The 24,622-nt window shown below is 38.1% G+C and overlaps 1 protein-coding gene and 1 long non-coding RNA gene across 3 annotated transcripts in view; one reads left to right on the top strand and one right to left on the bottom strand.

The window, feature by feature from the left end:
- cpne5b (copine Vb) overlaps nucleotides 1-24,622 on the top strand; it is a 121,514-nt gene that overhangs the window by 22,214 nt on the left and 74,678 nt on the right. Inside the window, exons 2-7 of one of the 2 annotated variants that reach the window (XM_032513729.1) lie at nucleotides 6,439-6,479; nucleotides 6,839-6,885; nucleotides 17,227-17,330; nucleotides 19,973-20,012; nucleotides 20,822-20,836; nucleotides 21,953-22,029. In XM_032513729.1, coding sequence (XP_032369620.1) covers nucleotides 6,439-6,479; nucleotides 6,839-6,885; nucleotides 17,227-17,330; nucleotides 19,973-20,012; nucleotides 20,822-20,836; nucleotides 21,953-22,029 — 324 coding nt within the window. The remainder of the gene's footprint in view (nucleotides 1-6,438; nucleotides 6,480-6,838; nucleotides 6,886-17,226; nucleotides 17,331-19,972; nucleotides 20,013-20,821; nucleotides 20,837-21,952; nucleotides 22,030-24,622) is intronic. The other variant, XM_032513730.1, reaches the window with a different exon arrangement.
- Nucleotides 3,403-11,593, bottom strand: LOC116687983 (uncharacterized). The gene is made up of 3 exons (XR_004331675.1): nucleotides 11,583-11,593; nucleotides 7,251-7,256; nucleotides 3,403-3,533 (listed from the first exon to the last, which is right to left on the bottom strand). It is a non-coding gene; the product is annotated as an uncharacterized LOC116687983 (long non-coding RNA).

The raw sequence follows: 24,622 nt of genomic DNA, 5'->3' as shown, positions 1-24,622 counted from the left end.
GCTCATCAATCATGCTCTACAGAAAGTCATGTTTAGGTTATTGGTTTCAAAGTATTAATCCATCTTCCTCACCAATTATCTTTCTGGAAAGATGCCAACAGGCAGACCAAACCACAATACGTATACGTCAGCGTTTCGGCCTCACCAATTGTTATACACATGCAGAGGAACATTGTTTACAACGTGGCAGCTCCAGTTAGCTTTCCATCATTATTTATTAGAGTAACAATATTCGGCATCTATGTGGCGTTTACTGGCCTTCTTTACGCTCAGACCATAAAAGATGGCCTCAAATGAAAAGCTAACATGAGATTACAAATATATTAGTCCTAAAATAGAGTTACTGTTGGTCTAAATGTTTTCATAGGATAGCAAGAGTCAGACTACATTGATAATGCCTTAGCTGCAACATGAGAGAGACTTTGTTTCCAAAAAATCTTTTATCACATCAAATAAATCTCCACCTTTAAGCAAAACCTCCAAAATTACATTGCTGACTCTTGTTCCTGCTGACAATCATGAATCATATTTATACACACATATTTAAGCTCTTAGTCTTTATCTTTTTTCGTTGACTGTCTTTTTTAATTCAGTTGCTTGTTCTATGTGTCATGCGTTTGATTATGTAAAGTTGTACAGTATGTTCCTATTTATTTCTGTAGCCTCTTGGCCAGGTCATGTTTGTAAATGAGAATTGGTTCTCAAACAGTTTACCTGGATAAATAAAGGTTAAAAAAAAAAATCACAAAGATAGAGAGGAGGTAGTGGTGGATGACATATGGGCGGATTCATTTTGGACCAGTGTTCAGACATGAACTAAATTAGAAAAGACAGAGAGAAAGGGAGGCAATACTATAAAAATTGGTTGGATGGTGCATGCTTGGGTAATAATGTCTGCAGATGCACACACTACTGTACACACAAACACAACAACAAAGTTATGACAGAAAAATGCAAATGTTAAGTGTCCACTGTGAATATTTCTGTTGTTCTACTGAGCAATGAAACTAACCAGTGCACAATGGTTTACATTAGTGTCATTACTCACTTTCACAGAAGCAAATACCGAATGGGTTAAGGAGGATTAATGTGAAAACCACAAAAGAAAATACTTCTATGGTTATATTTATCTTGTACTAAAAGAATAGGAAACTATTTCATAACTTCATAAATATAATCAAAATATTAAAACATCCATAAAAAACTAGCACCTATGAACGTCCTATGACTATATTAGTTATACTTGAACAGGATCTGTGGTATAATTACTTGTCTTTAAGAGAACTCCTAAAGAAGTCAAATATAACAAACAGTAAGATCTTTGGATACTCAACAAGTCTCTGATTGTAGCATGCTCAGGAGACAATCCAAGACATGTCTTTAACTGGCTTCTTCAACACAGACACAGGTGTTCCAGTTGGCTCCTATGCAGTAAAATTGTCTTTGACATTTACTTATTTGCTCTGTATAGAGTCAGACACAAAGAAAAATGTAAAGGCACTCTGTGACAACCTTTATAGGCTACACACTGGTTTAGATTCTTCTAATTTGTGAAGACAGGCAAGGAAACACGATCTGATGCAATCAGAGCCAACAGCTGTTAAAATAAAAATAGAACACATAAAATGTTACACTCCTACACTACCTTTATTAGAGGAATATATCATTTTTAGATGAAGTGTGAAAAATAGCTACCAACTCGACAGCCTCCACAGTTCTCTCTTTTTAAAGGAAAAGAGAAAAGTATTCCTACATGTACACAGATTTTTAGAAGAAGTTTCTAATTTGTTATATGATACAACTACTCTCTTTTATGAATGGAATTTATCTGATTTTGATAACTTTCTTACTGACTTTGGCTCAAATCTGATTGGTTCACATTACATTCACATTATGGGGAATCTTTACACCCCCATCAGCAAACATTGACTGAATTCATAGTTTCAGAGGTCAAGATACTACACGACAGTTCACAATATTTATAATGGAACTGTTGTTTTTACTTGAGGGTTGACACTCAAACTATAACAATGGAGAAGAAATAATTATTGCATCCAGTTGTGTGCTGGTTAGGATGGGTTGGTATATATAACTGAATGTGTACTTAGAGAAGGGATTAATAAATTAAAGCAAACAGAGCATCTAGTTATTAACAACCGCACATGCACAAAAGATTCAAGATTCAAGATATTTATTTGTCATATGCACAGATTTTACACCATGCAATGAAATTCTTAAGTTGCAACGTTTCCCACAATATAAAAATGTACACAATATACACACAATATATTTAAAAGATTCAGGTATAAAATTGCATGCAGCAGCAAGACATTAAAAGCATTATAAAAAGCATATGCATTGAACAAATGCAAACATTCACAGTGTAATGCAAACAGTGATTAGATTGCGAGTAGAAATTGTCAGAAGACTGAGTCATTCAACAGCCTGATGGCCTGTGGCATGATAAACTGAAAACAAAATGTTTTTTTTTTTTAATTTTCCTTTCTTCTACTGGAGTTTTAGACATGCAATATTTTTGTTATTAGGATGAAATGACTTTTAAAGTCAGTGCCGTGTGTGTCTGAAACCTTGGACTCTGCACCTAGACATTCAAATTCTGCAACACTTCAATGCCAGAACAACAGCAAGTATCGTCTTTGTAACTGTGAACGTGAGATGAAAACCATGAGGTTTCAGGATTTCATGTTTTGTTTTTTTCGGTAATTGTCTTCTCAACTTCCTCTTGAAAGCTATAAAAGGGAGGTAGGAAGAAATACAGAAGACAAAATAGATTGAGGTCGATGAAAGAACAGCCGAAGATTTCCGACAGGAGAGATTGCTGAGTAAAATGAAACAAGAAATAAAAACCAATACAAGAATCAAGAGATGCCAGTGGGCTTTTGGCATCTCGAGTGAGGGCTCTCATGTCACTGTAGTGACTGAGCAAGCAAAAGAAAACAAGGTGGGTAATAGTGTTGGGCCCACAGAAGCCTCTGACAGGCATAATGAAAAGGTCAAGCAAGCATGATGGAGGTGTTTCACCAACACATGAAACACGGGCAGAGGTATGAAAATGCAAATGAAAAAGGCTCAGGAAGAGTAGATGAAAGTGCTTTAAAAAAGAAATATACAAATGAGAGCAATAGATGAACAATTTTCCAAAGAATTCATTGGTTGCTGTGTTGGAACGCTGAATACATTTATTATATTATGTGCAGTTTTACTACTATTACTAAATGCTCTGAAACGGAACTAGTTAATTTAAGCCAAGTTCAAAAAAAAGATTAGCAAAACTGTTTTAGAACGTTGCAGAGAAAAGGTCTGAACTGGCCTGTCTCAGCTCAGATGTAGAAGACATCACCTGTTTGAACAGCCAATAGCAATGCTGTAGTAATAATCTCACTATCACTAACGTTATCCACAATCAGAATTAGACGCAATCAATGATTTAGCTAGCTACAAAAAGCCTGGAAGACGGAAGTTCGAACGGAAGTACAAAAAGTCGTCGCTATGGAGATGATACAGCGTCTTGTCTCGTTGCGTTAGTGTTAACAGGCAGGTTTCAGAAAGCTGCAGACCTTGGTCAAGGTGCCAAGAATTTGGCTCTCTTATACTTTGTCACCTCAGTTCCTTGTCTGCTCTCGTAATAATTACTAGAGCCACGAGAGGTTGCTCCCTAACAATAAACGTAATTGGCGGTCCTTATAAGCTGCTTGCTTTTTAACCTTTATTAACCTATCAATTTTACACTCAGAATCTGCATGGTGTAGAGATTAATGTGCACATTTTCAAAAACAACTTGAAATCACAAAATATATAGATGATACTCTTCTATTCATGTAAACTTATGCTATATAAAGATCTATGGGTAAAATGGCTAAGGTAATTGTCCTGTCTTGTCCCTTCACTTATTTTATGTAGCACATACCGTATAAGCATATAGAAAAAAGAAACATTTTGGAGACACAGATTAGGTGAAAGACGATTGGATGATAGAGCAAGACGGAGGGCAGAGAAGCACACAGCTTTAACGAGACCCTTGACAATGACCTTTTTGTACTTCCTCTTCACATTACACAAGCCTATAATTTTCTATCTCCAACCATTGCTGTAAATCAATGTTGCAGACAATAATCAAGCTTCAGGTTCAAAGGATTAATTTAAAATGTGGTCTGTGCTGGGGTAACTACTGAAATTAAAACTCCTGGCTTTAGCTGTCATGACATTTTCAGACCAGAACTATTTGATAGTTCTAAGAACCACCTTTTTTATTGTGTCGGCACGGCAAGAATTGTAAAGATTGTAATTCTTTGAATGCCGGTTTTAGGGACTTTTTTACCTTCTATTTTAGAGTATCCTTAAGTGACATAAGTGTACGGTAACTGATTGAACACAAGAGCCAATGCAGCAACGACAACAGCCATCTTTAAAAACCTGTTAGCAACAAAAGACAATAGAAACAACAGTTTGTAACGGTCCAGGCTTTACTGAGCATACAGTATATGCAAGAGGGAAATGCAATATTTTATTTATACCCAACCGCCGGCTGGCTTCCCTTCAGTGTTTCTATTGTCGGTGCGAATACAAACTGAACTGACTCTAGGCTAGTTCTCAGAGGAGCGCTACAATGAGCAATTTGGTCCCAAAACACATATAGTTACCAGTTACTTATAAAAACCATTAGTCTAGGAATTAATGGTAGGCTACTAATTACAATTTAGGCTAACTTTATTTACAACTTGGCTTATATAATCCACAGGATGAAAATTCACATTTCAAAACAAACAGAAATGTGCATTACCCTGACACTATTTTTACTTTAATATGAAGAGTTTGAAGTTACACTCTGAATGCTATTACAAAGAGGGAGGCTTGGTGGGTATTTGGAGGGCAGAAAAAGATGAGCATTTAGTAAACACACAGACATGCTGGTAATCAGGCAGCTATTGTACGAGATACCAAACCCAACAATTGTCTGTGCTTTTATACAAGCTTATTTTTTAGTCAGTGATTGGATAAATGTGCATGTGTGGTGGTGCACATTACAAAGACCATTGGCTCAGACATTTTACGGTTGCGATTTCATGTTTAAGTGCTCTATTATCTCTTTGACATACAGAACTTGATCTATGCTATTATCTCCTGCCACACGTTAAAAATACCTTTAAGTAGCACATATTGACTAAAACGGCAAAGTAGAACCAAATGGGTATTTTGATCAGAACTTGATTTGAAAGTACACCAAAACTGTAGGTTAGTTTCAGTCAGCCTTTTTACTTTACTGGACAATTTAATGTACTTAAACACTGGGGTGTGGGTGTGCTTGATTGACATCTCTCTGACCCATTGATTAGTTTTGTTACACTTGTTAGGATGGGAAAACCTAAGCAAACCTTAAAGGTCCAATGTTTAGGCATTTCTACCATTTAGTGTTAAGATTATATATCGCAATCAACTTCCTTGCGCCACACAGTTATGAGTACATATTACAGCTATGGTAGCCTTCACACTTCACACACAAAAAGCCGGCCTTTTGCTCTTTTCAATATCCTTTTTTGTTTTCTGGGCGAAGAAAAAGACTCCTGTATTTGGATTTTGAATATGTGTGGTCCTCCGTGTTTCCTCTTCAAATTTGCCGGGGCCGTGACGCAACGATACCTATTAGCAGATTAGCACCACCTGTGAGTTGATCTTGTGACAGCAAAAACGCAAAAGGCGGAGCAGTATATCCTGTATGTCCCTTACCGGCTAACATATTTCAAGATGGCGCATAAATATGGAGCGTCTACCCCAGAGACAATTAAAGAAATGGACCAACAGATCCAGTTGTTCTGCACGAAGACCAGTGAAGGATATTAGAAGCACTTTTCTGGTGATGGCTGAGCGTTACTGTGCAGCAGTAAACAACCGTTTGCCTATTTTTACAAAAACGTCTGCTAAAGAACCGTAAAGTGAGCTACATAGGGCCATGGTTTGTCTTCCTCTTGTGTTTAATTTTAAGTTTTTATTGCCACCTACTACTGTTCTTTATTTCCTTCCTTGATGCCAGGTGTGGTTGTGAAAAGCATCTGAAAGGGAGAGGGGTGAGGGCTTGAAAGTCACTTAGCAGATTTAAGTTTTGTTTTGTTTCCTGTGGATCAGAATCCAATCAGAGTAGTAGCAGTGATGATGGAAAAAGAAAATTCCCCCAGAGAGCTACAAAACCTTTTTTATTAATAGTTATTTTAGATTCTTTCAAACAAAAAATAGCATTTTATTAAGAGCAAATGAATGTATGGAAGGTCTACAGAATTGAGCAATTTCAACCCAAAAAAATAGTTGAATTGAATTATAAGAATTGACCACTTCAGATCTCTGTGATAGCAACATGTAAGCATGAATGAGATGTTCCTTGTCACTGAGTAACAATTGTTTTTATTCTCTATCTTCATTTTTCAGAAATCTGCTGGATAAAGACACATTCTCTAAGTCAGATCCATGTAAGTACATCACAGAGACTCTGTGTTTGATTGTTTGTCTGCACTCTTCTGTCATCACTGTATTGGTACTCTAATCCTAAAAAAAGCCTTCTGTCCTGCTCCAATTTCATTTTTTTCTCTTTTATCACATCGGGGTTTTGTTGATATGTTGCCCTGTGATTTGGGAAATCTATCTTGTGCTCTGAGTGCCATGTCTGTTTGTTCACTGTACTGCTAAATCTCCTCATATACATTTCCCATTTTGGAATCTGATGAATTTTGCTGATTGTATTGCCCCTTTTCTCTCTATTTGCCCCTCATTTTCTTTCTCTTTCACTATATTTCATCTCTTCCTGTCTTTATATGGTACTTTTTCACAGTATGCGTGCTCTATACACAAGGTGTTGAAACCAAACAGTGGAGAGAGGTGAGTGTACACCCACACACACATATACACACAGAAGGAAGTGACTTATGGCCAATAAATCTCTTGCTGTGCTTACTGTGTGTTTGTCGTAATTGTGTGTTTGTGTGTCGGGTGAGGCTCTACTAAAGACCGTTCAGGTCTTGTATTTGTCTTTTCTCAAAATGCCAGGGAAATATTCTCTAATTGGACACTCCATCCAACAAAAATAGGCCCTCACAATGTAATGATCAATATGTTGACACTTTGGGGACTAAACAGCACGCTGGGAAGGCTTTAAGTCTTACTGAGCCTTTATTCAGTTTGAGCAGCATTACTGTCCAATCTCTCTACTTATTATCTGACTGGTCTGTTTGTCTATTAATTACATTGTTCTGCTGTTATAATAAAAAGTAAAACATTTAATCATAGTGCAAGAGTGAAGTGACTGAAACTGAAATCTGTCTGTCCAATGCAATCATTGTGAAATGTGGGGTGCCTGAGTAGCTTACGTGGTAGAGTGTGCGCCCAACGTACAGAGGCTCAATTCTTGCCGCCCTCGGTTCCGCTCGGTTCCAACCTGAGACCCTTTGATTCATGTGATCGCCCCCTCTCTCTCCCCCCTTTTATGTCTAAGTTGTCCTATCAAATGAAGACCTAAAATAAAGGTAGTAGTGGGCTACCTGTGTAGTGATTTGTTGTTACAATATACTGCAATATATGTTAGAAGACACGTTTTCAGGTGGCAGTCAAGGCCGTGGAAAATAGAAGAAACACGGTGTGTGTGTCTGCGGTAGTAAACTCTTGAACTCGCTGTGTGATAAATCCTACTGTGAAAGAAAATAACTGAACTTTTATACACCACTAGCACTGTCTCGGTTTGAGTGGCGTAACATTTTGGAGGCACCGCTGTGATTCCTATCAAGATGAGGATTACTATGCAGCGGAGAAAAACACGGGAAAACCCCAGTGTGTGTGAGCAAGGGACACGAGGTAGCTTAGCTTACAGAGCTAAAAGTTACAGTCTAACTAGGACGACACCGAGCCGTTTTATTGGTTAAAAAAAAAAAGTGTATCAAGAACACGAACAGCAAGATGTCGGAACAAGACTTTCTTTTGGGAATTGAAGAAAATTTGATTTGATTAACTGTGAAAGGCGGTGGTGAAGCAGCAGCAGTGTCCATGTATGCGGACGGCGTGGGAGCAGCTCACTCGCCACAGCCCGCATCGGAATAACTATGAGGAAACGGCAAACCATTTCTGGCGCAGGCAGAGAGTCCATGAGCAACAGTTACTATGCTCCTTCAAAGGGGTTCAGAAAGGACTTCAAAATATTTTCAGTTTTAGTTTTCATTGGTTCTTCTGGTTCAGAAGAACCAATGAAAACTAAAACTGAAAATAGTTGACACTCACAAAGCAGGAGAAGGCTATACAAAGATAGCAAAGGGTTTTCAGATGCCAGTATCCTCTGTTTGGAATGTAATTAAGAAAAGGCCGTCATCAGGAACAGTGGAAGTGAAAGAAAGATCTGGAAGACCAAGAAAAATATCAGACAGAACAGCTTGCAGGATTGTGAGAAAAGCAAGTCAAAACCCACGTTTGACTGCACGATCCATCCAGAAAGACCTGGCAGACACTGGAGTTGTGGTACACCATTCCACTATGAAGAGATACTTGTACAAACATGGTCTTCATGGAAGAGTCATCAGTAGCAAACCTCTTCTACGTCCTCACCACAAAAATCAGCGTTTGAAGTTTGCAAATGAACATATAGACAAGCCTGATGCATTGTGGAAACAAGTTCTGTGGACTAAAACAGAACTTTGTGGCCGCTGTGAACAAAGGTATGTTTGGAGATAAAAGGGCACAGAATTTAATGAAAAGAACCTCTGTCCAACTGTTAAGCACGGGGGTGGATCAATCATGCTTTGGGGTTGTATTCCAGCCAGTGGCATAGGGAACATTTCCCGACTAGAAGGAAAAATGGATTCAATAAAATTTCAGCAAATGTTGGAGGCTAACTTGATGCCATCTGTGAAAAAGCTGAAGTTAAAGAGAGGATGGCTTCTACAAATGGATAATGATCCTAAACACACCTCAAAATCCATGAAAGATTACATCAAAAGGCATAAACTGAAGGTGTTGCCATGGCCTTCACGATCTCCTGACCTCAACATAATTGAAAATCTATGGATAGACCTTAAAAGAGCAGTGAGTGACAGACAGCTCAGAAATCTCAAAGAACTGGAAGACTTTTGGAAGGAAGAATGGGCGAAGATACCTCAAACAAGAACTGAAAGACTCTGGGCCGGCTACAAGAAGCGTTTCCAAGCTGTGATACTTGCCAAAGGGGGCAGTTCAAGGTGTTAACTCTGCAGGATGCCCAAACTTTTGCATATGCCATTTTTTTGTTTTCTGTTATTTTGAAAGTGTAAATGATGGAGAGAAAAAATCTAATCTTGTGTGACATATTATACAAATGTCTAATCTGTCATTTGATGCCTTTTGGAGATTTTCACATCTTTTCTTGGCTTCTTTATGCACATTAATACAATTTTTTATCTGGGGTGCCAAAACTTTCGAGCCCCACTGTAAAACATATAATGCCATACCACGACCATTGTATGAGGAGGTAAAAACCCACATACAGGACTTGTTAAATAAAGGGTTTATATGCAAATCCACTTCCCCATAGCATCGGCAGTGGTTTGCGTGAGAAAACGGGACGGAAGCCTAAGACTATGTATTGATTACAGAGGGCTTAATAAAAAGACAATCCCAGACAGGCACCCTATACCACGCATCCAGGAGATACTTGATGGTCTGGGTGGAAATGCTTGGTTCAGCGTGCTGGACCAAGGCAAAGCTTACCACCAGGGAAACATTAGCGAGGACTCTAGGAAATTCACAGCCTTCACAACCCCATGGGGTCTGTATGAATGGAACCGGATTCCATTTGGCCTAACTAATGCACCGTCAGCCTTCCAACGCAGTATGGAAGAAAGCCTTGAAGGACTCAGAGACAAGATATGTATTCCTTATTTAGACGATGTCTTGGTGTACAGCAAAACATTCTCTCAGCATGTTGAAGACATGAGATCAGTCTTAAAACGTCAACAAGCCTGGGGAGTCAAGCTGAGGCCGGATAAATGTGACCTGTTTAAAAATGAGGTGCGTTATCTGGGAAAAGTGATCTCAGCTGACGGCTACAGGATGGACAATAAAGAAGTAGCTGCAGTACAAGCGCTTAAAACAAAACCACCTACTAACATCAGAGAACTCCGGAAACTCCTAGGGTTCCTGGGTTACTATAGGAGCTACGTGCAGGATTTTTCCCGTCATGCAAAATGCCTGTATGACCTGCTCTCATCAGACATAACCCAAAGTACTGAGTTAAAGTCCACATGTCGACCAGCGAGGACAGAACAAGCCCCTCTCAATCAGAAAAGAGAGTGGACTGACACAGACCAAAAAGCATTGAACTATCTTGTTGATGTCTTGACTAACCCACCTGTAATGGTGTATCCAAGATTTGAGGATCCATGTATTGTGCATGTTGACGCTTTACAGGAGGGACTGGGAGCAGTCCTTTACCAGAGACAGGAAAGCAAACTGAGAGTCATTGGCTATGGCTCACGGACATTGACAGAAAAAAGTTACAGACTACATTCGGGAAAACTGGAGTTTTTTAGTTTTGTTTTATGCTCCCTCTGTAACTGTATACAGTAATAATAACCCTGTTACGTACTATGTCCTGAGCACAGCCAAACTAAATGCAACAAGACATTGCTGGGTGTCTTCGCCATTGTTGTTTTGAGTGAATGGTCGCGGCCGTTACACACACTTAAACCACGCTCGTAGCTCCCAGTGGCTCCTCACTGGTTCGGTTTGCTGCTGCCTGGACACAAATGCTTTACTTGAAGCCTGACAATATTTGAATAATTTGTGTGATATGTGCGGTGGCTGACAGGGCCAAACACACTGCAGCGTAATGAAACACACGCAAAAAGAGAAAACTAAGAAAACATCTTTAATTTGACAACACATGCACAGCATTTAGCAAAGTGCTGCAAATACACACAACACAACCAAACACACAAACGCGCTACAAATACAGAAACAATGCAAAAAAAGCATGCAATCCCCAAAAACAGAAACAATGCAAAGAGAAAAGCACACAAACTCAACACAAAAAATGCTGCATCCCAATTACACAACAGAAGTTTTTCAGGCCTTTAGGGGGAGTGCTAAGTGGAACCGTTTGATTTTTGACCCCGCTGAGAGAGAGAAAGAGAGAGAGAGAGAGAGAGCGAGAGAGAAGGGGCCTGTTCAATCTTAGAAAAGTGTGTGCACCGTTGTGAAACGGTGTGCAACTGCTTTGAGATCATAGACTGTAAATATTAAGTCTATGTGTGAGATATGTTTTCTCTCGTTTGGTGGGCGTGTCTCGGCTCAGGTCACATGTGATACTCAATCAGCCCTAACCTGTCTGTAAACTTGTACTAAAAAGACAGAGCGCTAGCTTCCCATGGGGTTCGAAAATCAAGCTGTTACACTTAGCGCTCCCCCTAGAGGCCTGGAGAACTTCTGTTATGTAATCTGGATGCTGTGTTTTTTTGTTGTTGTATTTGTTTTCGGAGGTTGTGTGCTTTTCTTTTTGCATCTTTTCTGTTTTTGGAGTTTGTGTGCCTTTCTTTTTGCATTGTTTGTGTATTTGCAACACATTGGTGTATTTGATTGTGTTGTGTGTATGTTCAGCGTGTTTACTAAATGCTGCACATTTGTTGTCGAACTTATGACGATGTTTTCTTAATTTGCATGTGTTTCATTAAGTTGCAGTGTGTTTGCCCGTCAGCCACCATGGATATGTGATACTGCGATTCTCGCGTGATATTGCAAGAATCCAGCTGCCGTGCAAAGTAAAAAAATTTAAAAAACAAACACAAAAAACTACACTATCTGCTTTAAATAGTCACTTCAACAACAAATCCTTAGTTAAAAATTGTCCCAAACAAACTCACAGTTCACTCCTATTTGATTAATTTTTGCTATTTACAGTGGCCAGCTGGTTTAAGAAATGACTAAAGCTTTTTTATATTGAAACAATGTATTTGAAGGATTTACTTAGGAAAGTCAGAAAGTATTGAGGAATTGACTGACTCATTGTTGGTTTAGGTCTTTTCATGCAATCAATTGATAGTAACCGAAATAAAAAACAGTGCCAGCCTTATGTTTTGAAAAGCTGAGCTGCAGATTGCTTTCAAAGGCAGAATCGAGGAAAAAGACAGTGACAGTAAAATATTGGACAAGATAACAAGATAACGTAGACATTCTGCTCCTTCTCTGCAAAAGCATTATAAAACCCGACCAGCTCACTGTCATCAACAGGAACAAACTCCTCATATTCACACATGGTTATGGTTTTTGATTTAATGTTAATGCTTGTGTCTATTGTACATTACCCTGTATGCATCCATGAACAATTACAACTCTGGACTACTGTTTTTGTAATGTGGATCTCTGCCAATTTCTTATTGTGTGTGCAATAGTCCAAATATATTTCTGTGCATGCTTATGCACACGTTCCAACAGAGTACTTTTCTTTGATGTCACTCACCATATTTGACATCCTTACTTACCCCTTGTGTGTTTATTTGTTCAAAGCAGATGGCTGTGTGGGCTTTTATTTAAATATAGCTAAAGGACTGTGGAGAACTCTGTTGTGTGAACAAAAATGCTTATGCATGTGTGAATAAAGCATAGTGGTAAGCATACATAAAGATCTTTCCATCATAAAACTCTCATTTGCGCTTCTCACAAAAACACACTGTTTAAGTTTACAACTAATGAATGTAAGACAGGCTATTAATCCAATTAAGTACACAAAACATAATTAATATAACAAGCATTTCACTTGAGTTTATTATCAAATCAAATTATGCTTAATTCTTTCATGTTTGCTGATTTTGTTGTAAACCGTCACATCATATCGGTAAGAGGTGGTGGGTGTTGCTCCAGGTATCATGCCCAAACCTCAGACTGAACAAGTGAAGCCAAACAGGGGACTCAATAGGGACTTTTAAATAACCTTTTCTGACAGGGCCCCCTAGCATACTGCACCGGTTGGGCTTGGGTCACATTTGATAATGCTTTCCACCTCCTCCAGTATTTGTCATGTGTCATGTCAATGCAGTTGGTGCTCTCTATGGAGCTTCTTGATTAGATGAAGAATGTCTCCTCATTTTTTGGCATTACTATGCAAGATCACAGAGCTATGTTCATTATCCTGTGCAGTGCTTTGCTCTTGATTTGGTGAAAAATACTGTTAGGGGTGATTTTACACTGATGCTGATTGGAGGTTATGTAACTCAGGCGCAGTGTAGAAAACTGGTCTCATTCTAATATGCTACGGAATATTAACTGTGTACGTTATTGTGTACAATACAATATATTTGTTGTTGTTTATTTATATATCAGGAAATCATAGTGATGACTCTGGTATGGACTTAAGTATTTAGAGTGTACAGTAAGAGATGTTTACCAGGTGCCAGGTAAGGCTGTTCTTTTGCTAAGTATAATTGACCAACACAACCTCAGTGGAGTACTAAAAACAGCAAAGAGATCTGTCCTCAAACAAGTTATGTAAACATAATTGTCCTTATACAATAGCGGCAGTCAAATAAAGGCAAAATGCCAAAGAAATGTGGAATCTAACAAAGCCCTGTAATATTGTTAGTCAGTTAAGCCAAATAATTATTAGCATGGTTAAAAATTAAATTAACACCCCTGTGAAAATCTTTTATTTTGCTGACCTCCAGGGGTTTATCTTCTCACCTTGCTGGATTGATGCAGGTGCACTTCAGTACCCCTGTATGGCCCTTTGAGAGAGTAACTGTGTGAGTAACTGCGTGTAGCTGGGATAGCTCCTATAAGAGGCTCTCTGTTGTATGTGTGTCTGTGGGGGAGTGTCAGTGCATAGCCATAGCCATGCTGTCAATGTCACTTTTTGTTAGCCTGAAACATCTTGTTAAGCTCTGGATATAGCACAGAAAGCACAGTAGGGGAATCCTGTTCATGTGCAACGTTGCCTCTACACCCTCACTCATCACATCTATTACGTAAGGGAATTTTACACACAAAATTATCAATCAATCATTCAATCAACATTTAATCTAGCACTTTACAGCAACCAGCAAGTATCCACAATGTTTTACATCAAGAACCAAGAATAAAACAACATAACATCCAATGAAAAGAGTAAAAACAGTAAAATCAGAAAAGGTCACATAGAAACAGGAGGAGGACAGGGAATTGTCAAAACCATTACAATGTACTAAAAGCTATTCTAAATTAATACGTTTTGAGTTTGGATCTAAAAAGAGCTACATCTGTAGCAGTGTGAATTATTATTATTATTATTATTATTATTATTATTATTATTGTTAGGGAATGACCTGTGTAAACATCCTATGCCAACAAGAAGGTGATCATGTGTATAGTGTAATAATGTATTTATTAATTATTGTTTCTTTGAACCTGTAATTGTTTGCCCTCTGTCACTAACAGACAAGTTTTTTTTTAATTATTATCATTTTTAAGTGGGCTGAGATGAAATAACACTAGGACAAAGTCTTTTTGTGTACTACAGCGCCTGCATAGTGCAGTCACGGAAGGCTTGTATCATGTGGACATGCCGACAGTTTTGTTGTCATTACTTAGAATTCCTCATGAGGGCGGCAGAAACTACTTTAATATAAATATATTTTATATTATATTTATACTTATATAATATGAACACTATAGCTTTAAAGCTATAACAAACTTTGGGATGTATTTTTAATGCCACGTTTCATGGGGAGAAAGATGTGATTTTCAGCTGGTCTTTTGGCTTTCCTCTCTTAACAAATGAAGTATCCTTAACGCTCTATCATTCTTGGGAGGCTTTTCAAAATCCTGTGTGCTTCTTTCACTCTGTCTTGGGGAATCTTAAACACACCCCAGTGTTTTTCACTGAAGGCCAAAACAGAAACAAAGCTCAGTCTATATTACACACAGTCCACACTAATTCACACCATCGTCATTTACCTCTCTCTGTGAAAACACAAGCCTCCACCAAGCTCATTATATCAGCACCATGGTTCCATCTGCCGAACATGGTACGAGGAGAATAAAAATCCATATTGGCGAAAGAACTTCAGGACATTCACATGGCACAGATCCCCAGGGGTGATTTACTGTATGTGTGCTACAGGAAAGAAGATAATTAAATCTTTGTTAGGTTTGGAACAAAAACCCCACAAAAATAATGAAGGATTAGGCTATCCTGTTGCCTTCATTTTAAACCCGTCACTCAGAGTGTGTGTGTGTGTGTTGTGTGTGTGTGTGTGTGTGTGTGTGTGTGTGTGTGTGTGTGTGTGTGTGTGTGTGTGTGTGTGTGCGTGTGTCTGATTTTTCCTGTCTGTTTTAGGGACAGGTTCACATTTCAATATCAGACACTGCAGGTCAGTACGTAGACTCTACATGTGTGAGCTGCTCTGCAGCTGTGTGCTTGTATGGTACATGTCGAGGCGAGGGTGTGGGTCAGAGACTTCAAACCAGATATTCTCATTAGCCAGTTCCAGCAGCCCAGCAGTATCTAATGAACTCCGCAGCACGGTATTGTCTCTTCTACTCAGCAGGGAAATCACATTACGGAGCTCATCTTCACTATCACCCGCCTCTTTACTAACATGGGCTCACAGCCTCATCAACACCTGGGGCTGTCTTGGAAAGAATGGGTGTCTCACAATATCAGTATCATTATCTCCCTCGCTGGTTAAATTTAGATGTTCAGTCACTGAGTGAAAATATAACACTAAAAAAACAGAGATCAAAGAGATTACATTTTGTAACAATATAGAGGTGTCTGGTTTTATAGCAGTTGTATTTTCCTAATTACCCACATTTTATTGCATTTGGTGTTTTTACTGTATTGATTGAAAAGACAAAGTTAACTCACACATCCACCTACAGTACCTGCTGTCCACATTATGGAAAAACAAGATTGATTCCTACTTACAAGTGGCTTCCTTGTCATTGATTGAAATTGTAGAGTTTGCCAGTCTTCCAATAAAACAGGGCAGGTTTGGCTCAAACACGGTTGTAGTAGTGCAGTTTTATGATGCCGGATTTTACATTGATATTGTACACTGCAGGCAAGACACATAAAAACAGCAATACTCTGATTCCATTTGGTTCCTGAATCACTGCTCCAGTTTGAGAATATTTTACTTAAGATCATAAATTAAGAAAATCTAACAGTGATCAGTAAGAGTCACTGGAATCAAAAGTTTGTGAAATAAAAATTAAACTGAATGTTAAATAAGTTCACTCAACACATGCAGTGTGGAGTTATATTTAATCTGGAAATTATGTTTTTGTGAGCAATGAAAGATGAATTGCAAACCTGGCAAAAAAGGGCAACTGCCCAAAAATGTCCCAATTTCTTTGTGTGTCAATTGGTTGTACGTGATGTCAATAACTGCCAATTTGTTTAGAAAGGTCACCAAAATGAAATATAAACTCAGTTTGGTGGCCCTGTGTCAAAAGACCTCATCATTTTGGTTAATGTTGAGCACAGATGGTTCATATTCCTCAATGTTTGACACACTGAATACCTTATAAATTCAGGGCTATGTGTTGTTGTCTGTGTGGAGTACACTTGATGGGAACTCCAAGAGGACAGAGTACATGCACAAAACCACAGGGGCAGGAGATGTATTAGCAGCCAAAGAACAACTTTTTGGACAATGGCCTTCTAATAACTTTGTATGGTATATGCATGTGGCATTGCTGGGTCTTTGCCAACCTTTGCTCTGGCCTATTTCCCTGCCTTCAGTCTTTTGCGAGTGAGAATCCAACTAATTAGGAGGGCTTAATCACTAGCTTTCTCCCCCTCTCTCTTCCCACTCCTTTCCCACTCCCACTACTCCCCCCTCCTTTTTTTTACAAACCTGCCCCCTTTTCTTTACACATATTTAGCCGTTTTTCTTACCGTCTCTGTCTCTCTTTACACATTTCCTTACCTCTTCCTTTATCTCTTCTTCTCTGTGGGGTTAATGAGTGAGCTATCTTGCTATAATTAATGTGGGAGAGGAGTGAGGATCAAGGAACCAGGAAACACACCCCTGGCTTCCTCTGCACAGCGGCAGCATGTGAAAGCACTTCCATTAATCAGGCCTCTGTCAATGTATGCATATAAAGGAGAGTCTGAGAAAGAAAAGAAAAGAGAATTTAGAGTATTTGTTTATTAAAAGTGTTTCGTTGTCTTGCTTCTCCTTTCATCATTTTCTCACCTCACTTCCATTTGCCTTTCTCCTTCCACAGTTTGGCAGAACGGAGGTGATAGATAACACCCTAAACCCAGACTTTGTTCGAAAGTACATCTTGGACTACTTTTTTGAGGAGAAGCAGAACCTTCGCTTTGACTTGTGAGTGATTTCCTTTGAAGTTGTATATCAACAATGCCATTTCTCTCCCTCAGCTCTGTGCTAATTTAGAGCCCTTTATCACAGTCTTAAAAAATGTACTGTTTGGAAAACATCGCCCCCAAAATAACGATCAGATTAGCAACCGTAACTAGTAGGTGTATTAATAATTACTATTTAACCATTAACTGATAACAATATTTCCGACCAATTATATTATCAGTTAAACAGTTCAAAACAATGTAATTAAAAATTGTTCTAAAGAGTGATTTAAAAAAGCTGTCTACAATCTATTTCTTAACGGATAGTTAGCTTGCTAGTAGCAAGTTGCGTTTGTGAGTGTGTACTTTAGTCAGGCACAACAACCTTGCAGGTAAACTACTGTAATCGACGCGGTGGAAACAGGCTCAGACATATGATACATGCAAGCCGTTTCATTTTTACTGCCAAAGTGAATGCACGTGTCCATGACAATGCACATAACATTGTGGCTGTGTGACTGGTACAAGTTCCCAGCTGTCCAAGGATGCTAAAAGCAAACTGGAACTCAGTTGCCTGCTTGCCTGTTAACGGTCAGGTGCCGGGCCAGGCGTTATAAGTATTCAGGAATCCGCCCAAATCTAGGCGGTTCCGGGGGCATGCTCCTTTCTCATTTACAGCATCTATGTGCACTATTTTTCAAGCCAATTAATAAAAGAATGCTTAAACTCTGTACATAATTTGGGAAAAACATGATAGTTGCTATGGAAAACAACCATTCTGTGGAGTTTACATCCAATTTGGTATCCATGTCTTCATCATTTTGAAACCAAAAAAAAATAATTTATGAGGATGACTTATTTTCACTCCTGTCTTCTTAAAAAAAAAAAAAAAAAAAACTTGTCTGATGTTTCTTTTCCTAAGTTACATAAGTAAGATATATAGATAAACTAGGAATTTTGGCGTAAACTGACAAATCTGCTTCATTTGAATTAAAATGCCGTACTAATTTGGGCTGCTAAATTAGTAACTCCAAATCCCCAATAATGCCAAGTAAATGTGGTCCTCAACACTTTGAATTGAATATTAGAGCAACATAAGAACATTTACTCAATTATATAATTCTATTAGGGAACAGCATAGTAGTAATTATAGTAGAAGTAGTAGTAGTAGTAGTAGTAGTAGTAGTAGTTGTTGTTATAAAACAAAACATTTAGGGCTGGAGCCCCTGAAGCCACCCCCCACTCAACCCCTGTTAACGGTTAATGATTTGTTAACAAGGGTAGGTCAGAAAAACAAAATCTAAATTAGAATCCCTAGTAATTAGGCACAGCAGGCCTGATAAGCTTTGAATTTCTCCAAATAAAGATGTGACGTTTTGCCTGGGACACATAGTTTTGAGTTTTAAGCCAACTCATGGTGGTTTAGCATTAGCAGAAGCTAACGCTAGCTACCCACAACTGATAAAAAAATTGTACAGGCAGTCATCATTTTAACCAACAAAATCCATAAATGTGGAGCCTGCTTTTCACTTCTGTGTGAAATCAAAGACCAATCTTTTAAGAATTGTAAAGAATTTTGAATGAAAAATCTGCCAACCTTATTGCTGTAACCTGCAAATGTGCTGTGTGAGAACTGAGCGGTTTAGCAAAACAATTATTTGACCTAATGATTCGTTTTGTGACATGTGATTTTCATTAATGATTTCTTAGTACAAATACATATGTTTCTGACAAAAGAGTGGTCATCATTTTAGCAAACTGTATGTAGCGTGTTGTTGGCCAGCATGAAGGGTTACCTGCCAGCTCTTTACAGGCGGGACACACAAAGAAGGCTGTCTCAACACTTGCTTGGGTTAAGCTTTTTCATGGATACAAATAATCTTAATTTGAAATCACATTAACAACCATTCCCTCAGAGCTTCTGAATACAGGGACCATTAGCACAACTTGCCTTTATATCCCCTACAGCTAAGCCACCACAGAATATAAAAATAGATGCAATTTGGCAACTTTGTAGTATAGCACTTGATCTTTTATTTAAATTAATAGTAAGAAAAACTCATAAACATGTAGCGTGTGCAGCCTGAATAATCTCCAGCAAAAAAGATCTATTGTTTCATTGTGTGTTTAATCTTCGTACATCACATATGGTCCACTTCCTTCACTTTCAAAGTGTTATATTCACATGCAAATCAGACCACGTCCACCATTCATTATTATGGAAGAGGAAAAAAAGGTCTTGTTGAACCCTTACCCAATTATTCTGCCCACATTTAGCAACATCTGAAACGATACTAAGATCCTTTCCTCATTTTTATCTTGGCTCGTAGTGTGTGATGTGAATTGTGATGACTGTTTTTTATCTCTCATGAGTGCACCCACTTCTGTACATACAGTGTTTTTTTTGTCCTGTTATCCTCCTCAATTGCCATCATACCATTTGCCTTCCCTAGATGTTTCAGACAGTCCTTAAACCTACAACAAAATGAGATAAGCGTGGTGAAAGTATTTGTTTTGTGATCCCTGTGATGACAGATCACCAGCGTTTGTTTAAAAGCGTGCCTTTATGAGCATGTTAATCAAAATGTCTCTATTTAGATAAGAGTCTCCTCTACAGTTTTTGAAGTAAAATAGCTTTGCTGCTTTTATTTTGTTTCCCTTCAGGTATGATGTCGACTCCAAAAGCCCAGACCTGTCCAAACATGTGAGTGCACATATTGTGACCTTAACCCACTGATAAATGGAGGCCAGTTTTGAGTAAAATCTGAATTATTGGCTTGAATACTGCTTAATAGAATATGGTGTTCAAAGTGGTTTGAGACTGGCCAAAGTCTTTTTATTAGTGGTCCATTGGTGTCAACATTGACGTTTTTCTGTTGACTGCTGCATGGTATCGTCTTGATGGAATAGAGCAAACCCTTTTTATTGCCTGATCGTATAGTAGACGTACCCAAATACAAATGTTTATTTCTATTTTATTTAGTTTTTAGACTTAAACAAGTTTATGCATGCTGTAATTGTGCTTTGAATATTTTAATTATATTTATATTGATCTATTATTAAGTCTTATTTAGTGTTTGTATTTGTTTTAGTAGTATTCAGCAGGCATTGCTACACTGTCATGTAGAAAAGCTTGGATTGTGCAATGCTTTGTTAGTTTCCATTTTAAGCAATATATTACATTACATGATCATTTTTGTTTAACTAGAACAAGATAAGGCTGGAAACTATGGTGACAGAAAGCATTGACAAAACTTTAAAATAATCAGTTTGGATGATTATTTGATGTATTTGGATGACTGGGTTTGCTTGGTTTCATCACTAGCTTCAATTCTACCTGTGTGCTTTGTGTTTTAGTACTGGCACAGCATGTTGTCTTTGCACTCGTACTTGGACATTTTGAGCAATGCTAGGAGTGCTAGGTATTTGGTATAGTGTTGTGATGATGTAGTTATTGCTGTTGTCGTTGTTTTCATTAATGTTGTTGCTGCTGCTGCCCAACCTTTCTGGAAGCCTGCAGAACTCAACGTAGGTCCCAGCATCTCTCTCACTTTTGACACTGCATGGCTGCTGTCTCACATTAACGATCCTTTACTCAGGAGGAAGAGAAAACAAAAACTGAGAGCCAAGCCGACCCATTTGTGCAGCTCTTAATCATTGTCGCAGTCTCGAAGGGCTCCACAACAGCCACAATATGAAAATAAATACTCAGTTGTTAGCTTTTGTACCATGTTTTTAAAGATGGTGAGAATTCCCAGGCTCTTCCCTTTAACCCTCAGTGGAATCAGTGGGCGTACTCAGACTCACTGAAATAAAACACCCTACAGTATGAGGATGAATTATTTAGTTTACGCCTGTCTGTTAAGGCCAAAGATTTCCCCAAATCCTTGCTGAGATTAATTTAAAAAAGAGTGTGTTAAAACCAAACAGTATGATTTGGAATCTGTCTCTGGGAGTCTTATGTACCAGACCAGTGCGGGGTGATACAGAGAGACTGTGTCCAGTTGAAGACATGATTAAAACTATGTCACTCTGACTCAACTTTAGTCATTTTAAAATTTAAATTTAAATAATGTGGTGTTTGTTGTCATCGTTCATGGTGTTGTGAATCCCTCCATCATCTAGTAGTGAGCAGAGGCACTACAACATGCATATTTGTCTTTTCAGTAGCAAACCGTGGCTCTTCAACCTTGGCCATCTAACCCCTTTGCCTTGTCGGGAAAATAAAGCAAACTACCAGCCTAACTTATTGTGTCCTCTCCTTTAGTACTCCAAAAGTTATTTATGACAATTCCAGCTCTGAAACAAAAAAAATGATAGTCCAACCTTAGCAATGCAACAAGCAAGCAGCACACAGCAACTTGCTAGCTAGTTTATCGGCCTTGCTAATGGATGTATAGATGGTGCTAGCCTGTGATTTCTGTCACCACAGCGACTTGTCATATAGTTAACGATAACCAAACAATTGCATAAAACATAATTTCTTTTGGTTAAACATGTGGATGCAGAGGATACATTGAAAACTCTGAACTATAAATTGAAGAAAGCAAGCTTCTTTGGCAGAAACAAATTCTTTAATTTATCAGTTCCAATGGTAGTATAGTTTTTAGTCTGGGTCTGACTATATTCCTTCTTTCCCTTCAGGACTTTTTGGGTCAGACGTTCTGTACTCTTGGGGAGATTGTGGGATCACCAGCCAGTCGACTGGAGAAACCACTGGGGTGAGTAAGAGCTTCAGGCCTAAGATACCTTACTGCCTAAATACCCCCAACTCCAAATGTGATTGAGGAAGACTATACTGTGCTAAGAGGCAAGGCAGCTTTATTTGTAGAGCACATTTCTTCATATGCAACATCAATCACATGCAATGCAGTGGTATGACAAAAAAAAAGCGTGTATTTATTTGAGGTGAGTGAAAAAAATAAAAAATTGCATGTATTGTGACTGTTTTAGACGATTTTTTATATATATTCTTTTCCTTTTTAACAAGGACTTATTAGGAATTCACCTTAATATTTACATATGATATATATATATATATATATATATCTATATATATATATATGTATATATACGTATATATATATATATATATATATATATATTATATGTATATATACGTATATATATATTTATATATACATATATGTATTTATTTACATATCATATATATATATCATCATTTACACTACATCATGTTCATTTCCAGCCAAACAGAACGAAAGAAGAAAATGCAGAAAATCCGTGTTGTGTTTCTATTTAAACATGAAATAAATGTCAGATTGACTGGCATGGGATGTGCATTCTTCTTAAAAATGTCTTATAATATATTGTCTCTGGAAGTGTATTATTCTACTTTTTTGTTAAAGAAGGAAAAGAATATTACAATACTCATTACTGTCAAATCCCAATACTTCTAGAATTGAAATAAATGAAAATAACAATACAAATTGAATCGGCACTCATGTATTGTGAAAGAATCGAATCGAGACAAAAGCATGCCGCCCCAGCCCTAATATTTATACATACACCTAAAAACCAAACACATAGGCCTGAAAAAACAGGAAGGTTTTGAGCTTAGATTTAAATGTAGAAGGTATACAATAAGCACCTTTACCAGCTCCTGATCTTATTCTAAGTGCAACAAAAAAGCCACTGTCTGAAGACGTGAGAGGTCTGCTGGGGGTGTAGTCAATGAGCAGGTCAGAAATATACTAGGTAGCTGAGCCATGTTGTGCCTTAAAACCAACACAAGGCTTTGAAAGTGGATTCTCTGTTGAATGGGAAGCCAAAGAAGTGATTTACTGGAAGTATTGGGAGTAAAGTGACAATGCTTTCCTGTATAAGTATTTTAGCTGCTGAATGCTGTATAAGTTATAGGGTATTTCGTATATGTATAATATATAGTGTGTACGTCTTCCTATTAACTGTTTTTGATAATCCAGTGAAAGGGAGAGGGGAGTTAAGAACAAAATACTATTACTATATACTATATACTATTTATAAACTTTGTTTGTACTGAGAGAAATTGAGCTAGGGGCACAAAGAGAGGAAGAAAAGAAAATGAGGAGGAGGAAGAATGGGAAACACATCAGTGATTTAGCAAGACAAATGATCAGACAGAGAAGGAGAAGAAGGAAAGGGAAAACAACCCATCCTACAGATGTTTTCCTATGATAATTATTGTCATTAAAGAAAAAGTTGAAGGAGCAAAATTACCCAAATTACGGCTCATCTCCTCAGCATGGACCGCTCCACAGCTCTAAACTGGCTGAGAAAAATGTAGTCATTATCCATCATCATTATCAGTGTGCTGGGCTCTTGTGTAATTCAGGTGAAGTCATTTAAATGTGGCATTCAGTAAGATATACTGGTTTTTAGCTCTGGATATGTTACCGTAGACAAAATTAAGAGGGAATATTTGAATATTGGTCATCAACTTTGAATTGTACAAGATGTTATTGCCATGTTGTAGTATTGGTTAACATGTTATGGAGAAGTTGCCGTTATCCTGCCATGCTTTTGTGTGTAAGTACTGAGGTCATAGCAACACAGACACTTTAGCTAATCCAAAGGTAACGTCTTTGAAAGCTGTCTTCCAGCAAGACACCTTGCGAGACCACAGAACGATACTTCACCATCTTTCCATAATGTAGTTAGACACACAACTAAGGCGTCAGGTTTATGTCACATCTCCCGAGACAGGCAGATCTTTGCGCACCATTTTAACAACCCAGAGGACTTCCATAATAATACAATTTGGCAGGCGTGTAATCTCCTAGCTGTCTCAAAATAAAAATTAATAATTGTGCAAGAGTTCTATTTTGCTTTTCTAACCATTTCATATAAATGATCAGTTTAAGAAAGAAAATTTTATAATAAACTTGTTAAAATTAAGGCTCAAGGCACACTTATATTTGCAGTGCTTAAGTTAAGGTATTTTTCAGCCTTGATACATTTGTGTGTAAGTGAATAATGGGAACAAACCTCTTTGGCACTGGTCCAGATTTAATCGAGAATGCTGTAACCCGTGAATGGATTGTGTGTGTCTATTTTTGTTAGAATTCACTACATAATTCACACACGCTCAGGATCTATTCATGCACAAATGGAGGGATGTCAGAGTGAGTGGGCTGCCAGTGCTGGACCACCACCCTTAGTGGTTAGGGAGGGGGTACGGCGCGTTGCTCATGAGCACCATACCTATATCTCTAACGTTAACATTTGAGCTAGCGTTGGCTAACTTTGGATGTTGTTAGCCTAGCCATCCAGTCGGATTAATCCATAACAGAAACTTAGAGCAACAAAGAACAC

Source organism: Etheostoma spectabile, chromosome 4 (assembly GCF_008692095.1).
Source record: "Etheostoma spectabile isolate EspeVRDwgs_2016 chromosome 4, UIUC_Espe_1.0, whole genome shotgun sequence".
NCBI lineage: Eukaryota > Metazoa > Chordata > Actinopteri > Perciformes > Percidae > Etheostoma > Etheostoma spectabile.
Note: the sequence above shows the minus strand (reverse complement) of the source record. Positions and strands in the feature narration are given on the sequence as shown.